The 21,111-nt window shown below is 48.5% G+C and overlaps 1 protein-coding gene across 1 annotated transcript in view; it reads left to right on the top strand.

Moving 5' to 3' along the window:
* SP2 (Sp2 transcription factor) overlaps nucleotides 1–20,296 on the top strand; it is a gene marked incomplete at its 3' end in the record, with an annotated part of 34,292 nt that extends 13,996 nt beyond the window's left edge. The window contains exons 2-7 of the mRNA XM_080713412.1: nucleotides 8,904–8,983; nucleotides 9,671–10,645; nucleotides 14,865–15,177; nucleotides 17,303–17,477; nucleotides 17,643–17,836; nucleotides 20,196–20,296. Of these exons, the coding sequence (XP_080569538.1) occupies nucleotides 8,904–8,983; nucleotides 9,671–10,645; nucleotides 14,865–15,177; nucleotides 17,303–17,477; nucleotides 17,643–17,836; nucleotides 20,196–20,296 (1,838 nt within the window). The remainder of the gene's footprint in view (nucleotides 1–8,903; nucleotides 8,984–9,670; nucleotides 10,646–14,864; nucleotides 15,178–17,302; nucleotides 17,478–17,642; nucleotides 17,837–20,195) is intronic.
* Nucleotides 20,297–21,111: the final 815 nt, after the last annotated feature.

Here is a 21,111-nt window from a genome sequence, read left to right as displayed (position 1 = left end):
CAGAAGGCCTTTGAGGATATGATAAGCCTGTTACATAAGGGCTCTGAGTAAATTTTGCCTGGGGAAAAGGTAAGGGCAGGAGGATTGCCTGTTCACAGCCAGCCTCAGCTACTTAGTGAGGCCCTTTACAACTCAGTGAGACCCTGTTTCAAATTTTCAAAATAAAAAAAAAATAGGGCTGAGGATGTATCTCGGAAGTAGAATGCCCCTGGGTTCCATCCCCAGCACCACACACACACACACACACACACAAATAAGAAGGCAGCCAGGGCTCTGGAGACCTGAAAAGTGAAGGCCTGAGCTTGTCAAAACACGCAGCCCTGAGGGAGGTTGGCCAGGCCAGGCCCCTCAGGGTGTGGAGGAGCCACAGGCCGAGGGTGGGAAGCTAGCAGGACGCTCAGCGTCTGGCCAGCATGAGTGGACGCCCTCAGGAGAGGCCTGGGTTGGACAGCCTGAGCAGCGGCAGGCTGTGGAAGATCTTGAAGCCACACCAGCGGGCACAGTCACTCAGGGAAAGGACATGGCTGAGGAGGAGGCTGGCACACGGGGCATGGTGGCACACCCTGGGAGACTGAAACCTGAAGATTGAAGATTTGAGGACAGCCTCAGCAACTTAGCCCCTGTTTTAAAATCAAAAAAGAAAAAGGAGGCCAGATGTGGTGGCACGTGCTTATAAGGCCAGTACTTGGAAGCCTGAGACAGGAGGATCAGAGGTTCGAGGACAAGCCTCAATAGTTAGTGAGATTCTCAGCAACCTATCAAGACCCTGTTTCAAAACAAAAGAAAGGTGGGGGGGGCTGGGGATATAGAGGTAGAATGCCCCTAGGTTCACTCCCAGTACAAATAAATAATTAAAAGGGCTGAAGGTGTAACCTAGAGGTAGAATGCCCCTGGGTTCGACCCCCAGTACAAAAAAAAGCAAGTAGTACTAGCCAGGTTTGGTGGTGCACCCCTGTAGTTCCAGATACTCAGGAGGCTGAGGAAGGAGGATCACAAGTTTGAGGCCAGCCTGGACAACTTAACAAGACCCTGTTTTTATTATTATTATTATTATTATTATTATTAGTAGTAGTAGTAGTAGTAGTAGTAGTAGTAGTAGTGTAGTAGTACTGGGGGTGGAATCCAGGGGCTTTCTACCTCTGGGCTATACTTCCAGACCCATTTTATATTTTATTTGGAAACAGGGTCTCACTAAGTTGCTGAGAGCCTCATTAAGTAGCTGAGGCTGGTTTCTAACCTGTGTGATCCCTCTGTCTCAACCTCCCAAGCGTGGGGATTACAAATATGTGCCACCATGCCCAGCTCAAGACCCTGTCTTAAAAATAAAAAAGGCTAGCGTTTTTTTTAAGATAGGAGGATCACACAGGTTCGAAGCCAGCCGTGCTGGCTTAAGAGACCCACTGACTGAAGAGACCTGTTTCAAAAAAAAAACTCTAAAATAGATCTGGGAGTGTAGCCCAGAGGTAGAAGGGCTTCCAGGAACCCCGGTACCACAAAAAACAAAACGAAAAAAAAAACCCAATAAGATAAAAGGGCTGAGGATGTAACAGTGGTAGAGTACTAAGAGTCCCTTTGTAGTCTTTATATAGCACTTATCCATGCTTTGAATACAGGAATGGGAAGCTAGGCAGTTTATGTCCAGAGCATGCATTTTAAGTGTAAAGTTCCCAATGAGTGAGGTTTCAGGGTGCCTTCGGTAACAGCACTGTAGTTATGTGTTCGTGCAGTCTCTTCTTCACCACTTTTCCTTTTTTCATTTCTCAACACCCACTGGAAAAGCTTCTCTTTCCTGGTGAATCCCAGGACATAATTCTGCGGTGGCAGGGAGACTTTTCTGGTGGCCAGGTCTAGAAGATGAAACTCAGCTGAACTGTTGCCCCGTGGAGTCCAGCATCTGCAGCTGGCTTCAGTGCGTTCTACCCTAACCTCTTTTCTTTTTCTTTTTACTTTTTTTGTGTGTGTGGTACTGGGGACTGAACCTAAGGACAATCTACCTCCAAGCTATATCCCCAACCCTATTTTTTATTCTTTATTTGGAAACAGGATCTTACTAAGTTGTGGAGGATCTCAATAAATAGCTGAGGCTGGCCATGAACCTGCGATGCTCCTGTCTCAGCCTCCCAAGTACTGGGATTACAAGTGTGTGCCCCCATGCCTGTATGCCCTAACCTTTTTTTTTTTTTTTTTTTTTTTTGTGGTACTGGGGGTGGAAAAGCCCAGGGGCTTTTCTACCTCCAGGCTATACTCCCAGACCTATTTATATTTTATTTGGAAACAGGGTCTCACTAAGTTGCTGAGAGCCTCACTAAGTAGCAGAGGCTGGCTTCAAACCTGTGCGATCCTCCTGTCTCAGTCTTCCAGGCGCTGGGATTACAGGCATGTGCCACCATGCCCGGCTTGCCCTAACTGTGTGTGTGTGTGTGTGTGTGTGTGCCCGTGCATGCGCACGCGTGCTGCTTGGGATTGAACCCAGGGGTGTTCTACCTCTGACCTACACACCCAGCCCTATTTTATTTTTATTTGAAACAGGGTCTCAAGTTGTGGAGAGCCTCACTAAGTTGCTGTGGCTGGTCTCAAACCTACAGTCCTCCAATCCTCCTGTTTCAGCCTCCCAAGTACTGAGATATAGGTGTGCACCAGCTACACCCAGCTTAGCTTTGTGCTCTTAAGCATTGCATCTACCAGTGTTTTGTTTTAAGAGGAAGGAAGATTTATTTGCTCACAGTTCAGAGATTTCAGAGGTTCAGTCCAAGTCAGGCCTGGTTACGTCAGTGGAGCTCAGTCCATGGCATTGGGAGGTTGGGAAAAAGAGTAGGAGAGAAGAGCTCTGCTCTCACATCATAGAGCAGATAGCAAGAGTTCTGCTGGCCGGGCGTGGTGGCGCACGCTTGTCATCCCCGCGCTTGGGAGGCAGAGACAGGAGGATCGCGCAGGTTCGAAGCCAGCCGCGCGCGCTGGCTTAGGAGACCCTGTTTCCAAAATGAAAATGTAAAAATAGGTCTGGGAGTGTAGCCCAGAGGTAGAAGGGCTTCCAGGAACCCCAGTACCACAAAAAAAAAAAAAAAAAAAGAGTTCTGCCAGTGTTTTAAGATCTCTTTGAACCCTAATACCAATACCCATTGTGCTTACAGCTCTTTTCAGTTTTATGGCATCTGTAAATCTAACTTGCCTTCTAGATATTTGCACTGGTTCTCAACTTGGGTGGTAGAAAAACTACAGACATGTTTTTCAGACAGTAGGGTACAAAACCAACTTAATGGGTCAAAGTCAGCTTATAAAAAAGTGAAATATATAGCCAGGCGTGATGGCGCATGCATGTAATCCCAGCATTTGGGAGGCTGAGACTGGAAGATTGTGGTTCGCAGACGGCCTCAGCTACTTAGTGAGGCCCTTTGCAACTCAGTCAGACCCTGTTTCAAAATAAAGAATAAAAAATAGGGCAGGGGGTGCAGCTCGGAGGTCAAATGCCTCTGGGTTCCATCCCCAGACCCGAGGGGGGGAAAAAAAAAGAAATATAGTAGAAAAATATGGAAGTCTTTCACATGTAATAAAGACAAATTACTGCATGAGCACAGGACAGGGATGTGTCATATGTGCATGAGTGTGTTTGTGCTGGGTCTTTTTTTGTTTGTTTATTTTTGTGGTTCTGGGGATTCAATCCCGGGGCATTCTACCTCCAAGCTACACCTCCAGCCATCTTTTTTTTTTTGTGGGGGGGTGGTACTAGGGGTGGAACCCAGGGACTTTCTACCTCCAGGCTATACTCCTAGACCTATTTTTTTTTTTTTATTTTATGTGGAAACAGGGTCTCACTAAGTTGCTGAGAGCCTCACTAAGTAGCTGAGGCTGGCTTCGAACCTGAGTGATCCTCCTGTCTCAGCCTCCCAAGCTCTGGGATTACAAGCGTGCACCACCATGCCCGGCGATTATTTTCATTCTAACATTACAACTTAATTTTGTATGAACATAAATCTGTGTCTCAACTTGTTGATTTAGTTTGTATAAAGTTAGTAACTACAAAAAAGCCAGTAAGACTCAAATCAGCGACATCATTCCAGGAGGATGATGCTTGAGGGAGCCCTAATCACTACTTTTAGCAGAGACAGGATCCTCTGTGTTCCTTGAGCTCTTCAACTACCCTGCAGGGGACCAGTGCCAAGTGACACAGTCCTTCCGCTGCCTCTGAAGATGCACGTGAGGAAGTGTGCAGGGAGGAGCTGTCATGACTAGCCCGCACAGTTACAGTGGTGGCTCGTGGACACACAGCCTCTGAAATATGTAGGAAGTGCTTGAGCATCAGTCCTCCCATGATCAGCACTTGAGACTCATTTTTTAAAAAGACAGTCAGCACAGTGAAGACATGAAACTGAAGAAGCCTCTGAGGAGGTGCCAATGGGCCCTAGCCCTGGAACCGAGTTTTAGACATTTGTCCACCTTGATGGAGCCAACCCTCAGCATTAGGATTCAGCTTAGCCCCAAAGTAGGTCAATTAATTAATTAATTAATTTATTAATTTATTTATTTTCAGTACTGGGGATGGAACCCAGGGGGTTTCTACTTCAGAGCAACACCCCCAGCCCTATTTTTTATTCTTTATTTTGAAACAGTTTCACTGAGTTGCAGAGGGCCTGGCTAAGTAGCTGAGGCCGCCTCCTGTGTTTCCTTTAAGAAACAGCATGGCTTGTTTTTGCAGCCCCATGCCTCTTCCTTAGGGTCCTTCTTGTTCCCTCAAGAACTGCTGCGCCAGTCAGCCATTTGTTGTAGGATTTGCCAAGGATCGCTGTCTGGAACATTTCCGGATCTGTCTGTGTTCTCTGTTCCCTCCCACGGTTTGTAGGGCCCGCGAGCTGCCCTACCCTGCAGTAGATCTGTGGACTTGAGGCCTGACCACTGACGGACTGGCTTGGCCTTCAGTTACCCTTCCTTCCCTTTCCTTTCCTTTTCCTATATAAGAATTATTTTTCTAGAGATAGAAGTCAAAGGCCCACCAAAATGTGAAGGGCTCTTTTCTGCCCTTTATCCTGTTATTGCCAAATTTATAAGGCTCAATCCCTGAGTGTTTTTTTTTATTTGTTTGTTTTGGGGGCTTTGGGTACTGGTAATTGAACCCAGGGGCACTCTATCATTGAGCTCTATCCCCAGTCCTTTTCTTTTTAATTTTGAGACAGTCTTGCTAAGTTGCAGAGCTGGCCTCATACCTGTGATCCTCCTGTCTCAGCCTCCCAAGTACTGAGGCTCCCTGGTGAATATTCCTCGTCTCTATCCTTCTTAGCCTCTACTTTTCAAAGGTCTAGGATACAAGTCTGACTCTGCCCACTCTTCTTTTTTTTTTTTTTTTTTTTTTTGGCGGGTCTGGGGATGGAACCCAGGGGCATTTGACCTCCAAGCTACACCCCCTACCCTAGTTTTTTATTCTTTATTTTGAAACTGGGTCTCACTGAGTTGCAGAGGGCCTCACTGAGTAGCTGAGGCTGTCCGCGAACTGCGATCCTCCAGGTCTCAGCCTCCCGAATGCTGGGATTACAAGCGTGCGCCACCACGCCCGGCCCCACTCTTCTTTTCTTTAGTGATTATGAACTCCAAGATGGCCTAACACCCAAACTTCTCATGACTTCCATTTTCTTTGTTTTTCTATTCTTTTTTAATGGTACTGGGGATGGAACCCAGGGGCATTCTACTGGAAGCTACACTTCTAGCCTTAGTTTTTATTCTTTATTTTGAAACAGGGTCTCACTGAGTTTCAAAGCACCTCACTAAGTAGCTGAGGCTGTCCTCGAACCACGATCCTCCTGTCTCAGCCTCCTGAATGCTGGGATTATAAGTGTGCATCACCACACCCGCCTTTTGTTTTCCTTTTTTGTGTGTGTGGGTTTGGGGATGGAACCCAGGGGCATTCAACCTCTGAGCTACACCCCCTTCCCTATTTTTTATTCTTCTTCTTCTTATTTTTTTTGGTGGCACAGGGGATTGAACCCAGTAGCCTTCTACCTCTAGACTACACTCCCAGACCTATTTTCTATTTTTTATTTGGAAACAGGGTCTCTTAAGCCAGTGGAGGCTGGCTTCGAATCTGCGCGATCCTCCTGTCTCAACCTCCCAAGCGTGGGGGATTACAAGCTTGCACCACCACGCCCAGCTTTTTTATTCTTTTTAATTTGAAACAGGGTCTCACTAAGTTGCCGAGGGCCTCACTAAATAGCTGAGGCTGTTTGCGAACCGCAATCCCCAGGTTTCAGCCTCCCAAATGCTGGGATTACAAGCGTGCGCCACCACGCCCGGCTTTGTTTTCCTTTTGAATCAGACTTAAGTGCAGAGTAGAAACTCCCTTTATTATTTCCCCAACTTCATTTTCCTTTATTAGTAGGAAAATAAGTAGGCTGGGTATAGTAGTGCGTGGTGGCACACATGCCTGTTAATCCCGGTGACTTGAGACTGAGGCAGGAAGATCACAAATTTAAGGCCAACATGAGCCTTAATTCAGTGAGACCCTGTCTCAAAGTACAATTTAAAAAGGGATTGGGCATGGTGGCACGTGCCTGTGTTTCTAGTACTTGGGAGGGCAAGTCAGGAGGATCGCAGAGTTGAGGCCAGCATCTGTAACTTAGCAAGACCCTCAGAAACCTAGCAAACTCTGTTTCAAAATAAAAAAAGGGCTGGGGGAATAGTTTGGAGATAGAACACTCATGGTTCTGTCCCCAGTATTGAAAAAAAAATAAAAAGGGCTTGAGTTATAACTCAGAGGTAGAATGCTTCTGGGCTCAGTCTCCAATACCTAAGCAAACAAATAAATAATACAATTAAAAAGTCCAATAGAGTACAGCTGTCACTCAGTGTCCACATGGGATTGTTCCCAGGATGCCCTGCAGATAACCAGAATCCATAGATACCCAGGTCCCATACATAAAATGGCATAGTGTTTACAAATAACATATACACATCCTCCTATGTACTTCAGATCATCTCTAGATTACTTGTAATTTTTAAAATAACATAAATGCATTGCAAATAGTGTTACACTGTATTTAGGGAATAAAAACACTAAAAATGTCTGAACATATGGATAGAATTTTTCTCCCCAAATATTTTTGATCTGTGGGTGGTTGAATTTGTGGATGTGGAAACCATGGGTATGGAAGGCCATCTGTCTAACCATTGTGAGAAGATGAGAAAATACAGAAAAATTCTTCTGTCTAGCAAAATTCTACCACCAAGAAATACTGGCTTTTAACATTTTGGCTCTTTTTAGACTTTCCTATTTGGCTGCGTCCATATATAGAAATATACATACATTTAGCTGAGCATGATGGTGCTAATACTTGGGAGGCTGAGACAGGAGGACTGTAGATTTGAGGCCAGCCTCAGCAATAGCAAGACTCTCAGCAACCTAGCAAGACACTGTTTCAAAACAAAAAAATAGCCGGGCGCGGTGGTGCATACTTGTAATCCCCGCGCTTGGGAGGCTGAGACAGGAGGATCGCACAGGTTCAAAGCCAGCCTCAGCTACTGAGTGAGGCTCTCAGCGACTTAGTGAGACCCTGTTTCCAAATAAAGTATAAAATAGGACTGGGAGTAAAGCCCAGAGGTAGAAAAGCCCCTGGGTTCCACCCCTAGTAACACACACACAAATAAAAAAAAAATTAAAAAGGGCTAGGGGTGTAGCTTGGAGGTAGAATGCCCCTGGCCTCAATCCCCAGTAAAACACACACACACACACACACACACACACACACACACACACACACACACGAAAATAAATACATACACATTTAGACAAAAATAGAATTTACTCCATTTTTATTCTTCCCTTTACATTCAGTCATTAGTTCTACCTAGTTTTGGTAGTGCCTGTGGGCCAGTACCTACTGTCCTGTGTGAAAGTATAAATTCACTTAAGGAAATTAATGATGTATGATATGCCTGGGGCCCTTGTGTGTTTCTGGTGAAGGCTGAGCATGGGATATGGGATGGAACAGGCGTGTTCTTTTCAGGAGCCTGGCCTCTGTCCTGGTGGCTGATTTGACATCTACTTAGAGCAGGAGTGGGCGGGAAGCTGGAGTTAGAGCAAGGAGATTGCTTGGCTGGGAGTCCACTAGAGTGTCAGTCTAGCTCAGGAGAGCCAGCAGTGGCCAGCAGAGGGGGCTCTAAAAGGAGGCACAGTCTTGTCTTGGTAGTCTTCAGGAACTCCAGACATAATGTGGGTAGGGGACAGTGCATGGAGGTGGTCCAGCTGTCCTCATGGGCTCAGATAGCAGAGACTGAGCTGAGATCATTTGTTGATAGGTGTGAGGCTGTCACATTAGAGCACAGGCTTTAGGAGAAGGCTATTTCTTTTGGAGAAAAAGCAATTAATAGGGGCAAAAAGAAAATCTGAGGCAGGCAGGCATGGTGGCACATGCTTGTAATCCCAGTACTTGGGATGCTGAGGCAGGAGGATTGTAAATTGAAGGCAAGCCTCAGCAGCTTGGCTAGACCTTCCACAACTTAGTGAGACCTCATTGTTTCAAAATAAAAAATTAGGCTGGGGGAGCTGGGTGTGGTGGCACACACTTGTAATCTCAGTACTTGGGAGGCTGAGACAGGAGGATCACAGGTTCAAAGCCAGACTCAGCAACCTACTGAGACCCTGTTTCAAACTAAAAATATGGCTGGGGATATGGTTCAGAGGCAGAACACCCTTGGTTTGATTTCCAGTACCACCAAAAAAAAAAAAAAAAAAAAAAAGGCTGGGGGTGTAGCTCAAAAGTAGAAGCCCTTGGGTTCAGTCCCTAGAAATAAATAAATAATAGAGCTGGGAGTATAGCTCAGAGGTAGGTCAATCCCCATTATCAAGAAAAAAAACAGCCTGAGGCAAGGGAGCTTGGGTTCCTTTTGGGCATCCTGTGCATCACTCTCTTTTCTTCCAGCAGATCCACAGACGAGCATGGCTGCCACTGCCGCCGTCAGCCCCAGTGACTACCTACAGCCTGCTGCCGCTACTACCCAGGCAAGTGGACAGTGGGCTCTGAGGGCAGGCTTTCCACTGCACCCAAAACACTTACCACGCTCTAACTGTGAACACCTAGGACACGAGATCTATTATCTCTGCTTTATGACCTAAGAAGTCATGCTTCATCACGTTTCATGCCACAGCTGCATCAGAGGGAAAGAAAATATTTAAACTCGTTCCTTCCATGGACCCCACTGTCCATAAGAAGGAAATGGAGGCCCTTTTATTGCAGCCTCTGGAGAGTAGCCCTCCCCAGTCCATGAAGACACACATAGGAAGCACTAGTAAGCACCCCGTGTTCGCCTCTCCCCTCCCCTCCCTTCCCTCCTCAGTAGAGCAGTCGGGGTCCCTCATTCCCTGTGGTAGACTCACAGGGCCCCATCTGAGACCCAAGGATGCATTGCTGTCCCTGGTAACCCAAGGTCAGTGGGAAGAGGTCAGCTCACACTGTTAGTTCACCATGTCCAGCCTGCTTCTGGGAAGTTCTTGAGAAAGATGTTTCCTGCTTTCCCTCTCTTACATAGGGGAGAATCCAGCAGGAGCCACTGCAGAGGGAGGATACTGGTGACCCACCTGCCATAGAGGTGGGAAGGGCGGCCAGGAGGAGAGAGGCTCACGACGGGCAGAGGGGTGGCTGCCTATAGGCCTTCCTGCCTCACTCCTTTCCTCCACTGTTTTCTGCAGGACTCTCAGCCATCCCCCTTGGCCCTGCTTGCTGCGACATGTAGCAAAATTGGCCCTCCAGCTGTTGAAGCCGCAGTGACGCCTCCTGCTCCCCCTCAGCCCACGCCACGGAAACTGGTCCCTATCAAACCTGCCCCCCTCCCTCTCAGTCCTGGCAAGAACAGTTTTGGAATCTTGTCCTCCAAAGGAAATATACTTCAGATTCAGGGGTCACAACTGAGCACCTCCTATCCTGGAGGGCAGCTGGTGTTTGCTATCCAGAACCCCACCATGATCAACAAAGGGACCCGGTCAAATGCTAATATCCAGTACCAGGCGGTCCCTCAGATTCAGGCGGGCAGTACCCAGACCATCCAGGTTCAGCCCAATCTTGCCAACCAGATCCAGATCATCCCTGGCACCAACCAAACCATCATCACCCCCTCGCCGTCCAGTCACAAGCCCGTCCCCATCAAGCCAGCCCCCGTCCAGAAGTCAAGCACCACCACCACCCCCGTGCATAGCAGTGCCAATGTGGTGAAGCTGACAGGTGGGGGCGGCAATGTGACGCTCACCCTGCCTGTCAACAACCTCGTGAACACCGGCGACACTGGGGCCCCCACTCAGCTCCTCACCGAAAGCCCCCCAACCCCGCTGTCTAAGACTAACAAGAAAGCCAGGAGGAAGAGCCTTCCTGCCTCCCAGCCGCCTGTGGCTGTGGCTGAGCAGGTGGAAACGGTGCTGATCGAGACCACAGCAGACAACATCATCCAGGCAGGAAACAATCTGCTGATTGTGCAGAGCCCTGGGGGGGGGCAGCCGGCTGTGGTCCAGCAGGTCCAGGTGGTGCCCCCCAAGGCCGAGCAGCAGCAGGTGGTGCAGATCCCTCAGCAGGCTCTGCGGGTAGTGCAGGCCGCATCTGCCACCCTCCCCACCGTCCCCCAGAAGCCCTCCCAGAACTTCCAGATCCAGACGGCTGAGACAACGCCTACTCAGGTACGAGGCCCCTCTGCTCTGCCTCCCTCTCTGGTTACCCCTCGCGTGCTTTGGAAGATGAGGTGCATTGTCTCCTCTTTGATCTGGGTGCTGCCTCAGTGTGGTTTGGGGTGGGCAGGAAGTGACAAATGGTCCTCCTCAGTGCTTGAGCCGAGGACTGCTCATTAGTAGAAATCAGATGAAACGCTGGTATATTTTGGTCCTTTTTCTTTATGGGGTATCTTGAGAGATGGGTAGGGGGAAGATACATACAGTTTAATAAAAGAACTTATTTTTTATTATAGAATTACATAGAACAATAGCAAGGATGAAAAACTCTAGGGGGAACCATAGTATTTGATATAAAGTATAAAAACTAAGGAGAAAGGTGGAGATCTTTGTTAATGACAAAAAAAAAAAAAAAAAAAGGAGCAGCCTAGCTTTATAGTGGGAATATTAGGCTGACTTCATCTGGGATGTTGAACTCAACAAGAATTTTTTTAGTTTTGTGGTACTAGGGATTAAGCTCCTGGGCTTAATCCCTAGTTTTGAGCTATTCACCTAGCCCTTTTTATTGTTTTGGTATCAGAGTTGAACCAAGAAGGATTCTACTTTTGAGCTACACTCCCAGCCCCATTTTGTTTTTTTGTTTTGAAACAGGGTCTCACTAAGTTTCTGAGGCTGGCCTTGAACCTGTGATCCTACTGTCTCAGATTCCCAAATACTGGGATTACAGTTATGCTTCACCATGCCTGGCCTTCTTATTTTTTATTTAAAAAATGGCTTTCAGCCAGGCGTGGTAGCACATGCTTGTAATCCCAGCATTTGTGAGGCTGAGACAGGAGGATCAAGTTCGAAGACAGCCTCAGCTACTTAGTGAGGCCCTTTGCAACTCAGTGACACCCTGTTTCAAAAATAAAGAATAAAGCTGGACATGGTGGCACTTGTAATCTCTGTGCTTTGGAGCCTGAGACAGGAGGATTGCACAGGTTCAAAGCCAGCATCAGCTACTTAGTGATCTCTCAGCAACTTAGTGAGACTCTGTTTCCAAATAAAATATAAAAGGGGCCGGGATGTAGCTCAGTGGCAAAGCGCCTGCTTTGCAGGTGTGGTGCTCTGGGTTCGATCCCCGGTTCCAAAAAAGACAAAAAAAAAAAAAAAAAAAGAACCCTTAAAAAAAAAAATAAGCTAAGAACAAACAAAATATAAAAAAATAGGTCTGGAAGTATAGCCTGGAGGCAGAAAGTCTCTGGGTTCCACCCCCCAGTACCACCTAAATAAATAAATAAAAATAATAAAAAATAGGGCTGGGGATGTAGCTCAAAGGTAGAATGCCCCTGGGTTCCATCCCTAGTACTGAAAAAATAATAATAATAATAAATAAAGCCAGGCGTGGTGGTGCACACTTGTAATCCCCGCTCCTGGGAGTGGAGACAGGAGGATCGCGCTGGTTCGAAACCAGCCTAGGTGGCTTAAGATACCCTGTTTTCAAATAAAAAATATAGGTCTGGAAGTGTAGCCCAGAGATAGAAGGGTTTCCAGGAACCCCAGTACCACCAAAACCAAACAAACAAAAAAATAATAAAAAATAAATGAATAAAATTAAAAAATAAAAACTGGCTTTCAGTAAGCTGCTCAGACTAGCCTTAAACTTGCAATCCGGTCTTAGTCTCCCAAGTATTGGGAATAGGCATGTACCACTGCACCTGGCTAAATGCTCTTATTTTTTAATATTTTTTTAAGATAGTCTTGCTGGGCGTGGCGGTGCACGCTTATAATCCCAGCATTTGGGAGGCTGAGACAAGAGGATCACGGTTCATGGCCAGGCTCAGCTACTTTGTAAGGCCCTGTGCAACTCAGTGAGACCCTGTTTCAAAATAAAGAACAAAAATAGGATGCCAGGCGGGGTGGCGCACACTTGTAATCCCCGCGCTTGGGAGGGGGAGACAAGGATCGCGCAGGTTCGAAGCCAGCCGCGCTGGCGTAAGAGACCCTGTTTCAAAAATATCAAATAGGTCTGGGAGTGTAGCCCGGAGGTAGAAGGGCTTCCAGGAACCCCAGTACCACCAAAAAAAAAAAAAAAAAAAATAGGGCTGGGGTGTATAGCTAGGAGGTAGAATGCCCCTGGGTTCCATCCCCAGTACCGCAAAAAAAAAGTCAAAATTGAGCATGATGGCATGCTAGCCTGTAATCCCAGGTGCTCCATATGTAGGAGGATTGCAAGTTTGAGACCAGCCTGGATAATTTAGTGAGCCTCAGTCTCAAAAAGGGGTGGGAATGTAGCTCAGTGGTAGAGCCTTGCATAAGGCCTGGGGTTCAATCCCTAGTACTAGCTCACACACAAAGGAGCTGCTCTGCTCTTCTTTTTGACTCTCTGAGACAACTCTCATTCTTTGTGCTTGCTTCCTAAGTGCCAGAGATCATGCCTATATTGCAGATGGAGAACCCAGAGCTCAGAGAAGTTAAAAGATACCTACGATCTCCTGGGGCATGAATGACGTGTGTGTGTGTGTGTGTGTGTGTGTGTGTGTGTGTGTGTGTTACTAGGGATGGAACCCAGGGGCATTCTACCTGAAAGCTACACCCCCAGCCCTGAATGCCCCTGAGTTCCATTCCCAGTACCGTAAAAATAAGTAAATAAGTAAATAAATAAATAATAAATAAAGATGGGCATGGTGGCGTACACCTGTAATCCTCGTACTTGGGCCTGAGACAGGAGGATTGCAAGTTAAAAGGCAGGCTTAGCAACTTAGTGAGGTTCTAAGCAATTTAGCAAGATCCTGTTTCAAAAATTTAAAAAAAGGGCTAGGGGATTATCTCAACTGGGTTCCATTCCCAGTACCACAAAAAAAAAAAAAAAGAAAGAAAGCCAGCCATGTATGGTGGCTTGGTGGTACACGCATTTAATCCCACATAATTCCAGCATTTAGGAGAGTAAAACAGGAGGATCACAGGTTCAAGACCAGCCTGGACAACTTAGTGAGACCCTGAGCAACTTGGAGATCCTGTTTAAAAAATAAAAAGGGCCGGGTGTGGTGGCGCACGCTTGTAATCCCTGTGCTTGGGAGGCGGAGACAGGAGGATCGGCAGGTTCCGGAGCCAGCCGCGCTGGCTTAAGAGACCCTGCTTTTTTTTTTTTTTTTTTTTTTGGTGGTCCTGGGGATAGAACCCTTCTACCTCCGGGCTATAACTCCCAGACCTATTTTATATTTATTTGGAAACAGGGTCTCTTAAACCAGCGAGGCTGACTTCAAACCTGCGCGATCCTCCTGTCTCCACCTCCCAAGCGCTGGGATTACAAGCGTGTGCCACCATGCCCACGTCTATTTTTTATTCTTTATTTGGAAACAGGGTCTCACTGAGGTGCAAAGGGCCTCACTAAGTAGTAGCTGAGGCTGTCCTCAAACCGTGATCCTCCTGTCTCAGCCTCCCAAATGCTGGGATTACAAGCATGCGCCACCATGCCTGACTTATTCTTTATTTTGAAACAGGGTCTCACTGAGTTGGAAAGGGCATTACTAAGTAGCTGAAGCTGTTCTCAAACCGTGATCCTCCTGTCTCGGCCTCCCAAATGCTGGATTACAAGCGTGCGCCACCAAATCAAGCTTCAGTTTTTATTTTGAAACAACTGCACTAAGTTGCTGCGCTGGACCTTGAACCCACAATCCTCCTGTCTCAGCCTCCCAAGTTCTGGTATTATAGGCATGTGCCACCATGCTTGGCACCTATTTTGATAATCACTTATGGTGCAGTATCTTCTAAATCACCAACCCTGATACTTAGAACTCAGATTTAAGTAAATTAAAGATTTTGGTTTCAACCAGGCAGGGTGGCATGCACTTGTAATCCCAATACTTGGGAGGCTGAGACGGGAGAATTGCAGGTTCGTGGCCAGCCTCAGCTACTTATGAGGCCCTCCACAACTTAGTGAGACCCTGTTTCAAAATAAAAAATAAAATAGGGCTGGGGGCATAGCTTGGAGGTGGAATGCCCCTGGGTTCAATTCCCAGTACTACACACACACAAAAAAAAGATTTTGGTTTCAAACCAGTAGCCAGCCTTTGGAGGCTTAGTATAGGTATGCCATCACCCCTTTGTTGAACATACACCATGTATAAATATAAGTTTGGGCTGTCAAAGGAGACACTTGGGCTGACAGAGAGTCACCCCCAGTTCTCACTGTGCAAGGTACAGGATCCATCTCTCTGAGGAATTAACTTTGTCTCTCTGGCTCCCTTAGGTCTACATTCGCACACCTTCCGGTGAGGTACAGACAGTCCTGGTCCAGGACAGCCCCCCAGTAACAGCTGCAACCACCTCAGCCACCACCTGTAGCAGCCCTGCGCCCCGAGCTCCCCATCTGAGCGGGACCAGCAAAAAACATTCGGCTGCAATTCTCCGAAAAGAGCGACCCCTGCCAAAGATCGCGCCAGCTGGCAGCATCATCAGCCTGAACGCCGCACAGCTGGCGGCGGCTGCCCAGGCCATGCAGACCATCAACATCAACGGAGTCCAGGTCCAGGGTGTGCCTGTCACCATCACCAACACTGGCGGTGAGGGAAGGCGCTCGGCCAGGATGTTGGTAGTAGAGCCCCAGTGCCCAGGATGTGAGAACTGGGCCTGTCCTGGGATTCCTAGTTGCAGCAGTAAGGGTACTGCCCATCTCAGTCCAGTCCCCTCCTGCCCGAGAGCATGTCCACATGTGTCTACCCATTTGGTCCTTACAGTAACTCTGTGAGTAGAATAAGTCATATCCCAATATGATAGCTGCAGGCCTTGAATATGAGAAGACAGCTGTGCTCAGGAAAATTTCTAGGTAGCATACAATGTGGATTAGCTTGGTACAGACTGAAGACATGTTCAAAGGAGACTCTGGCTGTGCATGGTGGCGCACGCTTGTAATCCCAGCACTTGGGAGGCTGAGACAGGAGGATCACATAGGTTCAAAGCCAGCCTCAGCTACTTAGTGAGGCTCTCAGCAACTCTGTGAGACCCTGTTTCCAAATAAAATATAAAATAGGTCTGGGAGTATAGCCTGGAGGTAGAAGGCTGCTGAGTTCCATTCCCCATAACACACACACACACACACACACACACACACACACACACACACACACCCCAAAGAGAGCCTCGGTACAGGAAGTCAAGGAAGGCTTCTTAGAAAGGGTGGTGCCAAGGCTGAGGGGATGAAGGGACCCTTGCCAGTGGAAACAGCTTGTGCGGGGCACCTGCCCACGGTGGCATTTGTGCTGTGAAAGAACCTCTCAAAAGATCAGGGGAAGATTGGAGCTGCCTAGCAAAAGTGGGTCTTTGCATTCTGTACCTGGGTAAGGGCAAATTTGAAGGTAGTGGGCGCCTATGACTCTCCCTCTCTCTCTCCCTCTCCCTCCCTCTCTCTCATACTAGCTACTCAGGGGCATTCCACCTCTGAGATATATCCAAGCCCTGATTTTCAAATGTTAAAACAGGGAAGCTGGGTGTGGTGGCGCACACTTGTAATCCCCGAGCTTGGGAGGCGGAGACAGAAGAAGCCAGCCACGTTGGCTTAAGAGGCCCTATTTCCAAATAAAAATATAAAAAATAGGTGTCTAGGAGTGTAGCCCGGAGGTAGAATGGTTTCCAGGAACCCCAGTACCACCCAAAAAAAAAAAAAAAAAAAAAAAATTAAAACAGGGTCTTACTAAATTCCTAAGGCTGTTGTCAAACCTATAGATCCTCTAGTCTCAGCCTCCCAAGTAATAGGTATGCACCACTGTGTTTGGCTTGCCCAGCTACTTGTGTGTGTGTGTGTGTGTGTGTGTGTGTGTGTGTGTGTATGTGTGTGTGTGTGTGTGTGTGTGTGTGTGTGTGTGTGTGTTAGTGGAACCTAGGGGTGTTCTACCTCTGGACTATATCCCAGCCCCAGCCCTATTTTATTTTATTTTATTTTTATTTAAGTATGTGTGTGGGGGGGGTACTGGAGGTGGAACCCAGGGTTTTTTCTACCTCCAGGCTACACTCCCAGACCTATTTTATACTTTATTTGGAAACAGGGTCTTACTAAATTGCTGAGAGCCTCACTAAGTAGCTGAGGCTGGCTTCAAACCTGTGGGATCCTCTTGTCTCAGCCTCCCAAGTGCTGGGATTACAAGCGTGCGCCACCACGCCCAGATTTTTATTTTTTTATTTGGAGACGGAGTCTCACTAAATTGCTAAGAACCTTGCTAAATTGCTGAGGCTGGCTTTGAATCTGTGATCCTCTTGTCTCAGCCTCCCAAATACTGAGATTACATAAAGGCATGCACCGTCACACCTGGCTTTTACTATTTGTTTAAAATTTTGAGCCCAGTATGGTGGTGCATGCTTATAACTCCCAGTACTTAGGAAGCTGAGATAAGATCTAGACCATTTTCAGCAACTTAGCAAGTCCCTGTTTCAGAATAAAAAATAAAATTGAGCTGGGGGTGTAGTTCAGAGATAGAACAGCTCCGAGTTCAATCCCCAGGACCACAAAGTAAATAATAAATAATTTCTAGATAGGGTCTCACTGAGTTGCTGAGATTGGCCTCTCACATGGGATCCTCCTGCCTTAGCCTCTAGAGTAGCTGGGATCGTAGGCATCATCATGTGCGGAAGGAAGAAGGGTGGACCTGGGGTTTCTGGTCCCCTGAGCCGGGGATGCCTTTCTCTTAACCACAGGGCAGCAGCAGCTGACCGTGCAGAACGTTTCTGGAAACAACCTGACCATCAGCGGCCTCAGCCCCACCCAGATCCAGCTGCAGATGGAGCAGGCCCTGGCCGGAGAGGCCCAGCCCGGGGAGAAGCGGCGCCGCATGGCCTGCACGTGTCCCAACTGCAAGGATGGGGAGAAGAGGTAATGCAGGGCTGAGGCCGCACCAGCTGGCGTGCGCCTGGTCCACGCCCTCGCTGTTCCCCACGCGCTTCATGGCACTTGCCTTCCCCTGCTCCTGGCCACATCCTCACTCCACCCTGGCCCTGCCTCTCTTCCATGCTCCCGCCCCGTTCACCCATGTTGCAGGTCTGGAGAGCAGGGCAAGAAGAAGCATGTGTGCCACATCCCCGACTGCGGCAAGACCTTCCGGAAGACGTCCCTGCTGCGGGCCCACGTGCGCCTGCACACCGGCGAGCGGCCCTTCGTCTGCAACTGGTTCTTCTGTGGCAAAAGGTTCACACGGAGTGACGAGCTCCAGCGGCACGCGCGCACCCACACAGGTGAGCCGCCCCGTGCCCTGTGCTCCAGTGGCACCCGCCAGCGAGCCTAGCCGCCAGCCCGCCCCAGAGGTTCTCGTGCATGGGGGAGGTGCTGGGGATTGAACCTCGGAGCATGCAGGCCACAGCCCAGCCCTTTGTATTTATTTATTATTTACTTATTTTTTTATTTCTTATTGTGCGTGTATACATATGAGAGTATGAGGGGTGGAACCCAGGGGGATTCAGCCTCCGAGCTACACCCCAGCCCTATTTTTTTTTTATTCTTTATTTTGAAACAGGGTCTCACTAAGTTGCAAAGGGCATAAGTAGCTGAGGCTATTCTCGAACCTGCCAACCTCCTGTCTCAGCCTCCAAATGCTGGGATTACAAGTGTGTACCACCATGCCCCGCTTATTTTTTGTTTTGAAACAGGGCCTTGGCAGCTTGATGAAAGTCTTGCTAAATTACTGAAGCTGTCCTTCTGTCTCAGCCTCCCAAGTACTGGGATTATAGGAATACACTACAATGGCTCCGTGTGTGTGTGTGTGTGTGCATGTGTGTGTGTGTAGTACTGGGGATTGAAGCCAGGGGCATTCTATATCTGAGCTATACCTCTAGCCTCCCCCCCCCTTTTTTTTTTTGCGGGTCTGGGGATGGAACCAGGGGCATTTGACCTTCGAGCTACACCCCCTGCCCTATTTTTTTTTTTTTTTTGAAACCAGGTCTCACTGAGTTGCAGAGGGCCTCACTAAGTAGCTGAGGTTGTCCACGAACTGCAATCCTCCGGTCTCAGCCTCCCAAATGCTGGGATTATAAGCGTGTGCCACCACGCCTGGCTAGTCTTTTTATTTTTTGAAACAGGATCTCACTGAGTTGCAAAGGGCCTTGCTAAGTAGCTAAGGCTGTCTGCAAACTGCAATCCTTGCTGGGATTACAAGTGTGCACCACTATGCCCGGCGATTTTATTCTTTTTTTTTTTTTTTTTTTTTTTGTGGTAATGAGGATGGAACCCAGGAGCATTCTACCTTTGAGCTACACCTCCAGCCCTATTTTTTATTCTTTATTTTTAAACAGGGACTCACTGAGTTGCAGAGGGTCTCACTAAGTAGCTGAGGCTGGCTTTGAACCTGTGTGATCCTCCCGTCTCAGTCTCCCAAATGCTGGACTACAAGCATGCGCCACCACACCTAGCATCATCCCTATGAGCCGAAGCTGGGTGTGGTGGCGCACGCTTGTAATCCCAGCATTTGGGAGGCTGAGACGGGAGAATCGCGGTTCACGGACAGCCTCAGCTACTCAGTGAGGCCCTCTGCAACTCAGTGAGACGCAGTTTCAAAATAAAGAATAAAATATATGGCAGGGGTATAACTCAGAGGTCAAATGCCCCTGGGTTCCATCCCCAAACCCACAAAAAAAAAAAAAAAAAAAAAAAAAATGAGCCAGGCGTGGTTGTGCACGCTTGTAATCCCTGTGCTTGGGAGGTGGAGACAGGAGGATCGTGCGGGCTTAAAGCCAGCCTCGCTGGCTTAAGAGACTCTGTTTCCAAATAAAATATAAAATAGGTCTGGGAGTGTAGCCTGGAGGTAGAAGGGTTCCATCCCCAGCATCACCAAAAAAAAAAATAATAATAATAAAGAATGAAAAATAGGGCTGAGGGCATAGCTCAGAGGTAGAATGCCCTTGAGTTCAATCCCCAGTACTGCAAAAAAAAAAAAAGGAAGGAAGGAAGGAAGGGAGGAAGGAAGGAAGGAAAGAAAGGAAAAATGTTCATTTATCTACCACCTTAAGTTGTCTTGGGTATCTCCAGTGGTTCATGGCACAACTTTGGCAAACACTGCTATAGTGAATGCCCCAGTGAGTGGACCTCTGTCCTAGGGCTGAAGGTCAGAGACTTGTAGCCCAAACTCCAGCTCCTGGCCAGGGCGGTGGGGCGGCCACACGCCCTCCGAGGTGGAAGAGTAAGCAGTCACAGCGGCTGGCCTAGCCTGGGCAGTGTGGCTCAGGTCACCGAGTGAGCGCAGAGTGGAGGGGTTCCTGGGAGGGGCCGCGTGTTGATCCAGGTTTAACGTCCAAGGGTCGGATCAGAATGAAGACAGAGAGCCCTACATGGGAAGACCGGAAGGTGTAGGTGTTCAAGTCAAAGCGTCTCTGGCAGGGGACAAGGAGCTGGAACGAAGCAGACTGGAGAGGCCAGATGGGGCAGAGAAACAAGAATTGATCAGTTTAGATCAACAGATGACAGGTGGGAAGGAGCAAGCAGGAGGTAGGAAGGGCAGAGCCGAAGGCCATGCCTCTGTCAGAGGCCCCTCGGCCCCTCCTGCCTGGTGTGGCGAGTGTCTGTGCGTGGGCTCCCTGTGTGACGGGCATCTCCTCTCCCCAGGGGACAAACGCTTCGAGTGTGCCCAGTGTCAGAAGCGCTTCATGAGGAGTGACCACCTCACCAAGCATTACAAGACCCACCTGGTCACCAAGAACTTATAGGCCAGCTGAAGCAGGAAGCCCTGAAGACGTAGCCCCCGCTGTCCTGCCTGCGCCTGGCAGGCAGCGCCCTCGCCCGCGCCTGTGTCCTCACAGGAAGGGCTCTGCTCCCGCTCTCCTCCTGCTGACGCCCCTTCCCTTCTCACCACGAGCTCCCGGCCTGCCCAGACCGTGGACACTGGCCGTGCCCAATGAGACGTTCTAAACCAGGACGCGTGGGAACCCTTATTTCCAAAGGAAAAACATGCATTTCACTCCGTCGAGGAGCAAAGTGAGCCCCGAGCCCCAGCCCCACCCCAGCACTCCGGACACTGCTGGGGCCCCACCTGCCAGGTCCCCCTCCCGCGCCTCCCGCCCGCCGCAGAGGCCCCGGAGGCGCCTCCACTCACTCCACTGCCCGGCCTGCCAGGCTCCTCCAACATTCCAACTCCTGTCCACAAGCGAGGCGCCGGCGGACCCCGCCCGCCATGGAGAACGTTGCCTTATACTCACTTCAGATGAAGAACACTGTGTGCCGTGTGCTTTAAGGAAGTTTATTTAATTGCTCCCCTTTCCCTTGGTAGTCACCTCCCCCGTGCCTGCTTTCAGTGTAGGGTTTGGGGGGGCAATGATGAGCATATACAATTTTTTCTCACTCTAGCAGTTCTCTTTTCTAAGTGACACAGCATTTCAACTCAGACCTGGATTCACATAAAACACCTCCATCCTGAACCTCCTCCTCTCCCCATCTCCCCGCCCTCGCTCTACTGTGTACAGTGTATATTGTATAATAGACGATTGTGTCTACTACATGTTTTAAAGACATATTGCTTGTTATT

Source organism: Muscardinus avellanarius, assembly GCF_963383645.1.
Source record: "Muscardinus avellanarius genome assembly, chromosome: 16".
Lineage (NCBI taxonomy): Eukaryota > Metazoa > Chordata > Mammalia > Rodentia > Gliridae > Muscardinus > Muscardinus avellanarius.
This window is presented reverse-complemented; position numbering and strand designations above follow the sequence as displayed.